General features: G+C 33.3%; 2 protein-coding genes across 2 annotated transcripts in view; one reads left to right on the forward strand and one right to left on the reverse strand.

Moving 5' to 3' along the window:
- LOC128986120 (fat-like cadherin-related tumor suppressor homolog) overlaps positions 1-14,489 on the forward strand; it is a 560,367-nt gene that overhangs the window by 286,436 nt on the left and 259,442 nt on the right. The gene's annotated exons all lie outside the window — the stretch shown is intronic.
- Positions 10,580-11,689, reverse strand: LOC128986119 (testis-specific serine/threonine-protein kinase 3-like). Its single transcript, XM_054406270.1, has one exon. It carries the CDS (start codon positions 11,650-11,652, stop codon positions 10,744-10,746), a length of 909 nt encoding a protein of 302 aa, XP_054262245.1. The 5' UTR covers positions 11,653-11,689; the 3' UTR covers positions 10,580-10,743.

Genomic DNA, 14,489 nt, shown 5'->3' on the forward strand with positions numbered 1-14,489 from the left:
GAAGTGCTGTAGTGAATTTTGGACAGTGATGTCATCATATCAGCTGTTGTATCCTTTCAATAACTGAACTAAAAACTTGACTTGAATGTTAATACTACTTGATTAATTGTTTATATTTGACTGTATATAGTTCATATGTTATTAAATAAATATTTTATTAAATGTCCTTAGTTGAATTACTAAATATTTAACACCAACTAATAAAACAAGTGTAGGATTATGGCATGTTATCGTAATAATAATACGTCCACTTCCTATTTTTGATCTAAGAAAATGGGTTTTTATTGGCTGCTTAAGGTTTCCACGCCTTAAAGGCAAGACGTTGCCGGATTATCTTATATTTCAGCGTTGATGTTGGTATGCTTCTGCGTTAGGAGTGTAAAGTATATGTCTCCTTGTTCGGCCTTTATTTTAACATTTAAACTGATCAAAAGGCTTCGTTTTGGGTAAAACTTAATTGGTTAAACACTACGGACGTAATAAGAAGGTCTTTGTCGTTTTAGACTATAGAATGTCATTTAATTTAACATTATTTAATAAAATTAAGTCTGCTAATTACAACACGACTTTAGATTATATAGAATAGTTCTGTTAACTAAAAATGTATATACTCGGGAAAGCTCAGGAGGCATTACACAAACTTGTGAGTCTCGTGTTCACATTTACTCCTAAATGTCTACCTGATACCTGCGAGAGTATCGGACGGTGATCAAGAAGTTTAACGTAGATCATAAATCTGAACTGATCGTAAATACTGGCTGTAACACCGACTTGGCCTAAACTTGGCCGTACTTTAGCTAACGACTTAATTCTCCTGCTTACGCTACATCAGTGTTTAGAGTTATGTTGACATAGTGACTGGCTTTGATAGTTTACCTATTGACTCAAAGTTAAAACTATACTAGCCATTTTTATTTATAATGTTTTATTTACGTGCGCCTTTATTTTAATAAATTCATCCTTTTAAGGTTATCATGGTAGTAAATAATATCTTTAAAAATTAGGTGGAATTTTTGTTTATAATACCGTACTTTATTTTTGTATTTGTGTATGTCAACATGTCACTTTATTGAAAACATAGTAAAAAACAATTGTATTAGTAATAAATATTTACTTATACTAATAATGTCCAAACCAGTACTTTACTCGAAAGCAAGTAAAATGAAATATTTTTCTAAAAGTTGATAATTAAAAAAGAGTTCGTGTCAATTTCTACGTCTACAAAAATCTCTAACTACTTAAGCAGCATGAGCTACTTCGGTATTACAAAATTAAATTACTGTAAATCGTCTCCTAAATATTGTAGTACTCCTATGCCGCTGTTGTAGTATTTAAAAGCTAGATAAAACACATTACACAACGTTGATGTACACTCAATGGAACTTTTGCTCTTAATGAAAATAAAACGCTTTATTAAATTAAAATAAAACGCTTTATTAAATTAAAATTAAAACTCTTTATTAAATTAAAAGAAAAATACAATTATCCACGTTTGTCTTTTAATTACGACATGGTCCATAGCAATAATGTTTTATTGATTACTCTCATGCTAAACTAATCATTGGAGAGAACTCCACCTAATACATTATCATCAACAGTCGGACCGGGACCCGTCGAAAGTTCCTCATGTCTGCCTAGATCACAATAGAGTCAAACTACATACACAACAACACACTCACGCTCTCACACACACACGGTAATTGCTCTCGGTTACCTATTGTCCCAGACACAATACTAGGGCTACGCTTTGTCTATGGAGACTTGTCAATTCACTTATATCACCCGACTTACAATTTCGTGTTGCTTTCAGTAAATTAAAATTTGTGTTCAAAAACTAAATTCATACCTTTTCTAAGTAATGATAAGCTCTGCGAGAAGGCTTTAAACATAAAAAAATAAACTAAGATATTTTGTTGCATAGGCTAATAATAGTATCGCCTCAGTGTAAATAGTCTAGACGCGTACAAATTCTAAGAGTACAGACAAGGAAATAACTACACTACTTATATTCTAATCTCTTTTAGATTAAAAACTGTACCTCTAGGTAAACTACATTTTGCACAATGTAATTTACATGTAATTCATTTTGTGATAAGTTAATGTAGTGACTAAAATTCGCAACCGATAGACATAAAATAACAAGAAAAAATTTCGACCAAAGCAAAGTAAATAATTTTTTTAATATTTTATTTTTTTTGTAATTTTTCTAGGAAAAAACTTTGTATTTTGTTGTTAAGATTTATTAAAATACGAAACAAGATTGCACAGTTGACCTCATAGTACTAAGAATAACAGGTGTCAGTATGTTAGTCTTAGTACACAAGGCCTTGCTTGGTTGGTTTGCTTGAACTATTCGTAAACTAAAACGATAGGTTATTAATTTTTCCTATCGAATAATATTGGTGAATTGCCAGGCTTGGAATGGGAATCCGATAAATTATGCATTCCTTGATATTAGCATCATTATCACATGACAGATCGGTTTACCCCAAATAAATGATCCTGATCTTTGTGACTGTTTAGTTATTATCGGTATTACTGGTGATTTATTGATACGTTATGCTATTATTTGTAATTTATAGTTTTGTTATATGTAATTTCTGATGATTTCCCGTGATCGCTGTAACGTCCGTTGTGATCTTCCGCGGTAATAGCAGCAGCGGTATTTGTCTGATATCGCGACAACACCCGACAACCGTGATGACGCCTTACAACCGCGGTGACCCTTGGCAACACTGGGGTCATGATCTACGATCGTGATTTGTATCTTGACAAGGTGGCGTACAATGAGGTCAAACCGTGATTATTGACGTAAAATTGTCCACCTTTGTCGTAAGTACCCTGTGTAGACTCACCTGTCACACGTGCCTGGCCGTTTAAATATACCACAAACGGATATAATTATAATAAATGTACCAATTCGAAAATGTTTCATAATCCAATGATACGAAATTTATTACAGTATGAGCAACTTATAACCTAAGAGCATAGAATAAATATACACCATATTTATATTACTTTATATTACTTCATCTATGCTAAGAGCTTTATCGAACTTGCTGAGTGTAAATGCAAGAAGATCCCCCCTCATCACAAAGAAAAGTAGTTTCCCCTCCTACCTAAAGAATTATGACCGATTTTATACAAAGTTGGAAAAATCTGCCCTAAAAATGCCTGTTTTGGTAATTGGTTCATTTTCTTTAGATAATATCAAAGTTTTACATACTTGTTCGTGGTTCTGCTTTAATAAATTTGTCCATGATTAAACTGTTGGGTTGTACATTTGCTTTTAAACTATTTAAAAATACTATCCGAAACATTTTACTTATATTAAAGAAGTTATTTACCTATATTAAGGAAGAAACTTGTTATTTTCTTCGTTTTTAGTATCAATAAAAAACATTCTTGGTTGTATTTGATGTATTATAAAAATTTGCTGATACTTGTGACAAATGCAAAACTTGTGACATAAACTTTCCATTTATTTTCAAGCGATTTTAAATCATCATACGAACTGTGTTGCTTTTTGTATCGTAGCGAAAAAGCTCATAATAGTCCTATAACTGTTTCTAAAAGTATATTATTGTTAATGTGAATTAAATGTTTACGTTAAACCTATATACCATTCGAAGGTTTCCGACTATTTTTATGAGACATTATTTTACGCGATGTTTCGTCGCGATAATTGATTTCACCTTTTCCCCAGGAGAAATTTATCAGAGTAACCGCTGCCAAGTCCGGGCCGGGGATTGCAGCCCGCTTCCTTCCATTACTCTTCCTTTCGCCATGTTCTTCTTTTTTTCTCTTTGTTAGGTTACTTTGTGTTAATAATTCAATCTCGATTATTTTAAAACCTATTTATTTTTTTCTGTAGACTGGTGTATAATATTTCATTGCTGAATTGAATTAGATGCATTACTATCTGTGCCTTTGGTTATATATTTGACTAAGAGTTAAAGTTTTAGTATATAAATACATAGACTAATAAAATAAAGTTAAATATTTTATTTAAAAATTTATTGATACAATTTTACCAATTCTTTGTGATGATTATAGTTATACCTTTGTCTATATCTAATATTCAATGGATTCTTGAGGTTATAATTTATCATTGAGGTTTCCCTTTAACTTAAGGATGTTTTGTTTATATCTGGGAATTAAAAGCCGATGATTTCATCGAATTGTTATCGACGTGGTGTTAAAGCTTACTTTTAATGTTTTTTTTTTTACTGTTATTACATAGTTTTTTTTTGTTTCAGGTAAATTGTGGAGAACCGATTACATTTCATAAACCCATTAAGGTAAATTTGTTGTAATAAATATACCTAATATAAATATCTATGTTTGAGACTCCTCTATGTACCAATTTATCATGTGGGTTTATAGCATTGTCTAGTATCATAACAATCTGCATACCAATGTTCTGTGTGTTACCAAACTTTTTTCTTTGTGAAATTCGTATTCAAATAAATGGTTAAATGAAAAAAGTATTTATACTTTTTAAATACGAGCTTCTTAATTCGCACTGAGCATTTAGTTGAGTAATTGGTTTTGTTGTTAAGAACAGAACCAAGTTTCAACCAGAGTACTCCTCGGTTCAAGTTGCTCACCTCCAAACGTGCGAATACGCCACACGTCGACACAAGTTGTATGTCTACGCTAATTCACAAACTGCTCAACGTGACTTACAAGCAGAACTGTTTTCGAGTCGGGAATTTTAATTACAGTTCTAATTAAGTGACCTCAACGCTATGCAATTTTAGGATATACAAATAAAAACTAAATCTCAATTCTTGACTCAACCCTGGTAAATACTTTGCTTTAGTTCCAGTTTTCTTAGAGAATTTTCCTATAGACAATTAGCTATTACCATAGGTAGCACTTTTTCATTTTGTAGTCCCCAGATACTAAGAACACTATTAATTCACATTGTTAAATACGTATTCAACTATAAATGTTTATATCATCCATGGAATATGTATTTATTTAATACTATACTATTAACATGTGGTAAAAAAACACTTTTCACCTTCCCCCTAGCAGAAAACCTAGGTACTCGTTACATCTATGAAATAAATATGTCTTGTTTATGGAAATATGCTCCAATCGGAGAAATTTAAATTCGCTAAGTCTGCAGGTTTGATGTGGTGGGGGTGTTTTTTATTAATATTGGGTAGTTATAGATTAATTAATTAGAATACAATTAATTTAGATTTTTAGCAATCACATGGATTGGACCGGTTCTGCTATCTATAGATCCCAAACCTGTAGGCAAGTTTGAATTTACAGTTATGCACTAGTTTTACTCTACTTACAGCTAGTTAAAAGGATGATCGTATCTAAACGTTGCCAGGCGAGATTTATTAGTCCAGTGGCAGGTTTTGGGCTACCTGCCCTGTGCCACGACCTCAAGATAACAACTTACATTTCTAGCTTCATCCTTTTACCTACGAGGTTTCTTTGTCTGCCATGGAATTGGTTTAAATGATTTTCCCTTAATTTGTTTTTAAAATCATAACATTGAAAGTACAATACATTAGTGCACACTGGTAATCTGTAATATCAAAGGTTTTGACACCGAGAAATTCATGCCAAATGTTTATGCATGTTACAGATTAATTACATTTACGTACATTTCAGAAAGTGTTGAAAGGTGTGTAGGTTATCATATTGTGTTAAATTACAATTAGTTTTAGTATGTGTTAAAAATAAATTAATTAATTTTCTATGGTAAGTTATTACCATACAAAATATTTTCTATGCTATTACGTACAAACATACAACCATAGTTTACGAAATGGATCTTCATTTATTGTATAAGTATCCCTTATAATATTTAAATTTAAAAAAATTATAAAATGCGTTTCAAATTCGGGATTGTATTATCATTCCTGTGCCCTGTGGCCGGATCTCCCAAATCCCTCCGTGACATTGACTATAAGCTGACCGGATATAACTAAGTAAAACTGATTTACACTTTTCAATTCTTTAATAAAAACTCAGGGGGTTTACGTTTACATTTTTTGTACGGATGACCTAGTGGATAATTTGTAACAATTAAATACTTTAAGAATTTAAACACGATTTAAAATGTAAAGATAATTACTAAAACTCCACTTTATTATCACTTAATTTACAGCATAAAAAAATTTGAGCTTATTGGCGTAAAACCATTAGAAGATTGGTCCATTTTACCATTTCATTGATTACGTCTTATAGTTTCCATCTACATTAGTTCAAAGATGCAATCTTTTTACCCTCTAAAAATATGATTTTTGTAAAAATCCTAAATTTATTATTTAGGAAAATGTTTTTAATCTGAAAGTTATATTTTGTTTGATTTTATTTTGTTTTGGCCCAATCTCCATTATTATATAATAAGGTGGTACATAATTTTTATACCATCGCATATTATTTACCTAAGTAAATAACTTACCAGGATTATTCGTTTGGGCCAGAGCATTGTTCGCTCAGATAAAGCAAAATCATTAAAATAGTAATCCATCGGTTTTACGAAGCCCAGGTCAATGGTTATTAACCAGTTCTTATCTAAACACAACTGAGCGAGGCCAATGTAATGGGCAATGAGGATTACATCCGCGCATTTGTGTGGCCAAATATCATTGGCGTACAATAATTATACCAGACTAAACACGTGGAGAGGCGAAACTAAATTCACGGTTTACGCGATGTTTGTATTTACCCTTGACTGAATTCTGATTACTATTTCTAAAAGCCCTAATTGAAAATTGTTTTGTTTCGGAGGGTTAAAGCAGATTAAACTTGCATATTTATAAGACTCTTACATTCAAGTTTTATCCCAATGGTGGTCTACTTAATAATAATAGTAAGGCAATTTATTAAAACATTCCTTTTTAATACATAAAAACTTAACAAACTGAACTTCATGTAAACTCAAATTCATCCTATGTTAAATAGTGTTAGTTTTTTAGTTTGTTAATATATTTTCAAGATACAAGATATGAGTCCAAAAATAAAATACCGACTAACAGATACAGTTATTATTGTCTTTGCTGAACAGGGACAATATAATGTTTTTTTCCTACAGTTACCTAACAATGTACATGTTCTCTCACTGATTTGAGAAAGCAAAGTGGCCAATTCGCTCACCAGTGAGACAATGTTAACATTGTCTTACTCTAATTACTTTGTCTCACTCCAGATTTGCAACGTGAAGGCACGAAATAGTGAGCGCGTAACATGCAGACAAGGTCGAATGCGCGCGAAATACGTTGGCAGCACTGGCTGTAAATCAGCTGGTCAGCTGTTGTACTGTTGTCTCATTAAATGTCATATTAAAAGTTCTCTTCTGTGTAAAAATTTGTAACGTTTCTTTACCAATTTATTTGTTTTATGGTAACTGTAGGAAAAATATAATGTGCAACTTGAATGCAAAGTGCAATTGCCTCACTCGAGAAACCATTCCTCACTCGCCTACGGCTCGTGAGTAAGTATTTCTCTCTAGTTGCACAAATAACTATAGAACCACCAATGACCTTCGCTAACTCTAGGTGAGTTTTATAAAGTTACGTACGAGAGTGTTCGCTATAGACGAGTTTTAGCATCAGTCTGGTCCATAATATATAGTTACACACACCCAATTGCCCAATGCAATTGTTCTCAGTTAACTATTGTCCCCACGCGTATTGTGTGTACAATACGACGGCTACGCTTTGTCTAAACGAGACTTGTCAATTCACTTATACCACCCTAGTCAGATTTTGGAGCTAACAATAATTTCATTAATTTTAACCCTTACTGTATTTAGATGTTTTCAGCGAAAATGCTTTTACTCATAGTAAATTCAATTTTTTGCTAAAGTCAATTATATTACATATAAATAAAATATTATACATTGTACTTTTATGATTAGTATATAAATAAAAACACTGATTAAACTTCATAAAATATACGACTGATGCAAGGCACAGTTGGACGGAACTTCATTTATTTTCTAATATCTGAACACATCATAAGCGGCTTGGTGTAACATAAGTTGATTCGTTTGAAATCTAATTTATGTTATAAATAAATTACTGATACGATGGTTATCCTACTTAAATATATTTTACTCCTTATGAAATTATATAAAGGATACCCAATACCGTCTGGTACAAACAATTGAAATTATATTATTGAAGTGTGAACCATATCAAGCTCAAACTAACAAATTAATCTTGAACAAAAACTATCCGCGAATAAACGATTCATCAATATTTGTTTATTGTCTTATTGAAATATTTCCAGCCAAGTTTTATAAAGTAATAAGTAATATAGAGTAAAATGACAACCAATACTTTTAAGGTTAAATATAGTTCTTTTAAGTATGTTGTTGACAAATAATTATTAGTTGCCCAATAAGACCACTCGTGAATATAACTATCCCTTATAAGATTAATAAACCTAGCCTCGACAAGAATTTTGTCTTCTTTAAAGAAATCGCCTAAGTTAGGTTTGTTATTTTCAAAAAATTATTTAAAATTATCTTTTGTTTTTAACAATAATGTTATTGCACTTATATCTCTCATATCACTATGGGAAATTTTCGAATTTTGACATTACTTAAGTTTCATACTTCTCACTCATTATGAGCTGTACAAGTCTGCCTCTGATTAGACACACAATTTACTACCCTTCTCCCCGCCATCTCTGTATACTGGCCTTTGCTAACCAGTTTATAGGTTTGTGATGGAGAGCCATGGTCTGACATTTGCCTGACATTATAATGTTCCTCCGTAATAATGATGGGTCACCTTTAACGAGCTATTTGATATACACCTTCATTATCCTTGTCAAACATTATAAAGCGAGGCTTTGCAGACAGGTATTGTCCTGAAACTAACAACCATTGACATTCTGTATCATCAGCTACACAACAATGGACAGACTAATACTTTTTTATACATTTTTTTATTTTCAAAATACGTAATTATTTTGAATTGTAAAGTTCATTCCTAGCCTGGCAGTTATTTCCATTAAGAGTATTTTAGTTCGCATTTACCAAATAATGATAAACCACTAGTCTTTTACTCAAACAATCATGAAAAAACTAGCTTATACATTTTAATGAATAATAGATTTATTTTACGAAGCACCAATTTTAGATTTTTAATTAACTTTGAATTATGAACGAAAAAGGTATGTAGCTGATAGTAGTTAATCTGTAACAGGTCAGGAATATGTCATGTGACAACTAATACTAAATTGAACTGGTATCAGGAACTGTGCAATCATTTCAGAAATTATTTTATCTAACATACTTATATATGGATTTAACAACCTTTTTGATTGGCTCAAGATATTTTAAAGGGACGTCGTATCCGGTTTATGAAAAGAGTGTCTTCAAAATTCACCATTAAATAAAATTAAATACTAAAATTTAGCTATCATTCGTATACAAAAAAATAGGGTAAAAAGTGTTCTATTCAAAGTCAATTCAACGTGATCAATGATCATAGTGAAACTGCATCATACCTAGATGATATTTTTCAATACTACCAATTTTCTTTCTTATCTCATCGTTCACAATTAAAAGCTGTGTTTTTTTTTTATAATAATAGTCCAACTTAGTTGTTGTGTCTAAGTAAATGTTTACTGCAGAGTGTAGGGTCCCAGGAGGTGAGAGCTTGCTTTGTTGTGACGCATCATCCGTTACTGTCACTGTCCCTCCTCTACCCCGGCGAGACCAGCCACTCCTCGTCCGTGGACGAACACTATTTACTTAACTCATCCTAACATAAATGCTTTATTTTTGGAGTATTCTCCACAACGTACGGGTCTATAAAGTTGGTTTTCCACATCACCACAGCCGTATTGCGGGAGCTCAGTGTTGGCCGCAACGTTAAGAGGTTTAGTAACAACACCTGGGTCTCCTCCATAAACACACAACCTCCTAAACTGAGACTTATTACTCCCTCCTGGCTAACTGTTATGTCAACATTCTTTTACACGTCCTTTATAAGTCAAATGACGAGATAAATGTTGTTAATGACTTAGTCATCTCAATTTCAGTACATCAAAAGGATTTTGAAAGAGTTCAAAACCATTGGTTTGTTACTTAAGTACAGAAAATTATAATAAACCTATTTTTAATTTAATAAGCTAACAGTGAATATTGGATTATAGTTAAAAATTATTTTAAGTCGATAGGAAGCCGTCTGTAATATCAATTAATTCATATCGTTCCTGGTAGAGTAGCTGTGAAATACCCCAAGACTACCATTTAGTACAGAAATGGAGTCTTCATAAAATCAGCTTTAACTTAAAAATACGACGTTTCGATGCAGAATGATATTTGATATAAAAATTGGTTTGGATAATTGCATAAGTGTGATTAACTCCCTGACTGCATACTTACAGTTTAAAAAAAAAAAAAAACAAGTAGTTATAATGTTGAAAATAAGTAATCGACGAGCATTCCCACAGTTTTGCATAGTCCCATGAATGAATGCAAGATCAAAGGCGCATCCACGTGTATATTCTTGACTGAGTTAATACCTCCTATAAATTATAAAATAAATTCGAAAAGTAAAAAGCTAAAAATAACAGATGCTCTTAATCGTGGTTTTGTGTTTTTGTGGCAGTTATATTTATACAGTTAGTAAAATTACAGCTTTGGGTTAGTCATTGACAACGATAGCCAAATGTAACTCGATGTATTTTAAATAAAAATAATGTTCGATTCCAACACACAGAACCAAGTACAGTATAGCGTACTCAAATCTATACTGATTCTGTTTTATCGTCCTTCCTAACCCAAGGGTCTTTCTTGACTTGTTTCACTGACGGTCGTGTTTTGATGGGGGACATGAGCTTTTCCATCAAAGCCTTGCACTGTATGGAAATCTCCGGCTCGACAGGGAACTTGACTTTCGCCTGGACAAGTTTGACTAGTCTCTTGTAGTTGCCGTCGTCGTAGGGAAGTTTGCCGTACAGCATGGCAAACAGCACGACGCCCATGGACCACACATCTGAGAACATAGGGTCGTAGGCCACCCCCTTCAGTATCTCGGGGGAGGCGTAGGCGTAGCTACCACAGAACGTCTCGCTCAACACTGGGAGTCCTCCGTTCTTGGGCTTCATGTGACCTCGGGCGAACCCGAAGTCCGTCACTTTGAGGTTGTGGCTCTTGTCCAGCAGCAGGTTCTCACACTTGATGTCGCGATGGACGACGCCCTCGTCGTGGCAGTAGTTGACAGCGTCCCTCAACTGACAAAACCACTTCCTGGCCCTCGGATCCTCCTCGATGCGGGACTCCTTCTTGATTACGTCCAGTAAACTACCGTTCTCTGCGTACTCTATCACAATAAACACTCTCTGAGGAGTTTCGATAGCTTGTATGAACTTTACTATATTCGGATGATCTAAGCTTTTAATAACTTCGATTTCCCTAGGCAAGAACCTGACAAGGTAGTCTTTCGGTGCTCGTGTTTTTGTGACTATCTTGATGGCTACTTCCTCGTCGCTATGTCTTTGGGACTTGGCTACTTTCACGATAGCGTAAGATCCGGTACCGATTATCTTTCCTAGCGAATATCCGTGACTGTCCATGACGGAGAGTCGATCAGTTTTCTCTTCAGTCCCATCTTGGTTGGCCCTGGTACCGCCTGTGTCTACTCCTTCTTTCACCATTGTTAAATCTCTTTGTTTACATCATAACTGAAATTTGGCTGTGTTATTTAAAGTATGTCTCTATAGAAACAAACCCTCTTCTTTAAAAGACATCTTTAAATCGTACATTTTAATGCGTTCACTTGAGTACTATCCTGAAAATTAGACCAATTCGTATATAGCCTACCAAGGCAAAAATGTGGCTCGGATTCCACTATAAACTGTAGGTCCCTTAGCTGTATGGACTATTAATTAACAGCTGTGTTTAAGGAATAAGTCGGCCTTAGTCACTAACAAGACTACAAGATCTCGCCACTCATCCTACACTCATCTTCATTCATACTTGGCTTAAAGTACCTACTTTGTATGGTCGCCATTTCATTGAAAAGTATTACTAAAGTAAGTTGAGAGCTAATTGACTATTAATCGCATTTTCCTTTTAACAGTCTGGAGCATCATGTGATAGTAAAATTAAAGTAGAGAACATGATTCGAATTTATTTAAACATGGCAAATATATTTCTTTTATAAACACCCCCATGCTATAAAGCTAGAAAAATATATTATTGCCAATAATAATTTCACTTGAAACGATATATGACTATACGAGCTATGTAAAATGCTGATTCAGAATTCAAATCAAAACTTTGAATGTAAAACCGGCTGAAGGTGAAAACTGCTGATTTTACATTCAATCAGTTCATTTAAAACGCTCTGCCTGCAGCATTTTTTTGCTTTTCAAAATTTTAAATTTGATTTGCATAGGTTTATTTAATGTTATTGCCTATTTTAACTAGACACCGACATAAATGTACTTTTATAATTTTCAATATAGATAAAAATTAAAAAAACCCTTTTAGCTTAGTTCATTACAGTGGAACCTTGATAAGAAGATCCTCGAAAACAAGTCTTCCTTGATAACAAGTGTCATTTTTAAATCCCCTTGAATTTATTTGACCCTTTATCACATGTAATTGCCAACCTCAATAAGAAGTCAACCTTGATAACAAGTCTTATTTAATAATCCCCATGAGAGTCTTGTTATCGAGGTTCTACGTATAATGTTTCACGAATAAACTTAGTTATTACTCACAGCAGTATTTTCGATTTCGTTATGAAACGGGGTGCAGCAATAGTACATATTATTGTGCAGTTATTATTGACGAATTTAATTTATTTCTATGTTTTTTTTCTGCTGCTATCTGTTCAACTTTTCTTCTTATTAAGTACCTGGCTAATTGAGACACCATTTCAGTTGTGCCTTAATATTTTGCGCAACCCAGCACTATCAGAAAACTTATTGAAGCGCCAACCATCTAAATAGCCGATTGCTAGGCAGCCAACAAAACTGTCAAGCTTTGTTTCATATAGTTTGTTTGTGTGACAAGTAGTGTGTTCAAATGTTGCAGCTATCACGGAAAGGTTGTTAAATATTATGGTTATGTATCGTTAAAGTGTCGTAAAAATATGTTAGTTTCTCCTAAAACGTGAGAAATAGAGTCGTGTGTAATGTCGGCAGCGATTGTCCGGGGTAAGTGGATTGGTCGACCACCTGCTACACTCGGAACACCACAGCTAGCGGTACTGCAGAATCACCACATACAACACTTGTAACATTGAGTAATAAAACTAGATATTCCATCACCATGTTAAATTTGTAGCCAGAATTTTATCAAAAACCTCGTAGTTGATGTGAGCCCCCGACAGATTACGCTGATCCAAATTGCTAAATTCTATCGAATTCACAAACCTTTTTTACCAAGTCAAACTTATGGAATGCCTTATGGTGAGCTATAGCAACTGTCATGACCCATTAACCTGGCTAGAAAAAAATATCAGGTATAAAATATAATTTTAGACTCTAGCGTATATCTGACTGGCTCACAAAACTACGTTGTTTTTTAATAAAAAATTGGCTATAACTGGTCCATATAGATGGGATGTCGACTTTTGCGTCTGTTAAGCGAATTTCCCATATAGGGAATAAGATATTACCGTAGGTCGCATGGTAAGACCTAGAACTGGTATTGATTAACTTTTTCATTTTGAGATCCCTTAAGGCCAAAATCACCCTCTGCCAAGTTAATATAAATGTCCATTAGCGTGATAACTCCTGCAAAATGATCCGATTGTCATGAAATTTGGTACAAACGTGTAAACCTACGTTTATTCGAACGAGTTCGCGAACCAGCATGATCGGTATATGGTAACGGGGGTTTATTGTGGGTTTTATGGGGTAAAAATTGGTTTTCCCAATTTTCTACCATAAAAAAAATCACAATTTCTCTCCAAACTATTTTGTAGAGCTTACGAAAAATAATTGTGGATATTGAATTTGTGCCTGTTGGTTACAGAGATAATTAAAAACCTGTAAATTAAAAATTCCTATGGTATTTGTTTAGAAAATAAATAAACTGTTGTAGCTTGTTTTTTGTGGATATGTTTTAAACAAATTTGGCAATATAGTTTATTTAATACTAAGCTATCAAAATATCAATAAAAAACCCACCTCAATACTTTCCCTGTAGCAGCAAACCTAAGTACTCACTAAAATTAACGTTATTTCAATAGGAAATAATTCCGAGGGGAATATTTTAGTCGAAATCCAGCCAGGTAAATGGAAGTTAACTGAGTCTGCAGGTTTGCTGTGGTGGCAATATTATCTCCCATTATAGCATTAAATTTGTTATATTTAATTGTTACAGTGGAGATGTCTAGATCTGTTATTTATTTATCCTCCTACATTGCAGCTATTTGTTTTTTTTTGGCAGGTTCACAATTGTTATACTCGTATAATGAGTTAAAGTTTTAATTTTTCAATAGTGGAAGATAACTCCCAGGTCAGCAGACACCTGATAA

The sequence above is a fragment of the Macrosteles quadrilineatus genome, unplaced genomic scaffold, assembly GCF_028750875.1.
Source record: "Macrosteles quadrilineatus isolate MER2022 unplaced genomic scaffold, UCM_ALF_1.0 Scaffold_2__2_contigs__length_208266976, whole genome shotgun sequence".
In the NCBI taxonomy this organism is placed as follows: Eukaryota; Metazoa; Arthropoda; class Insecta; order Hemiptera; family Cicadellidae; genus Macrosteles; species Macrosteles quadrilineatus.

Bases quoted from the DNA above. Each gene is read 5' to 3' on its own strand.
- LOC128986119 (XM_054406270.1), bottom strand. From the start codon at position 11,652: ATGGTGAAAGAAGGAGTAGACACAGGCGGTACCAGGGCCAACCAAGAT.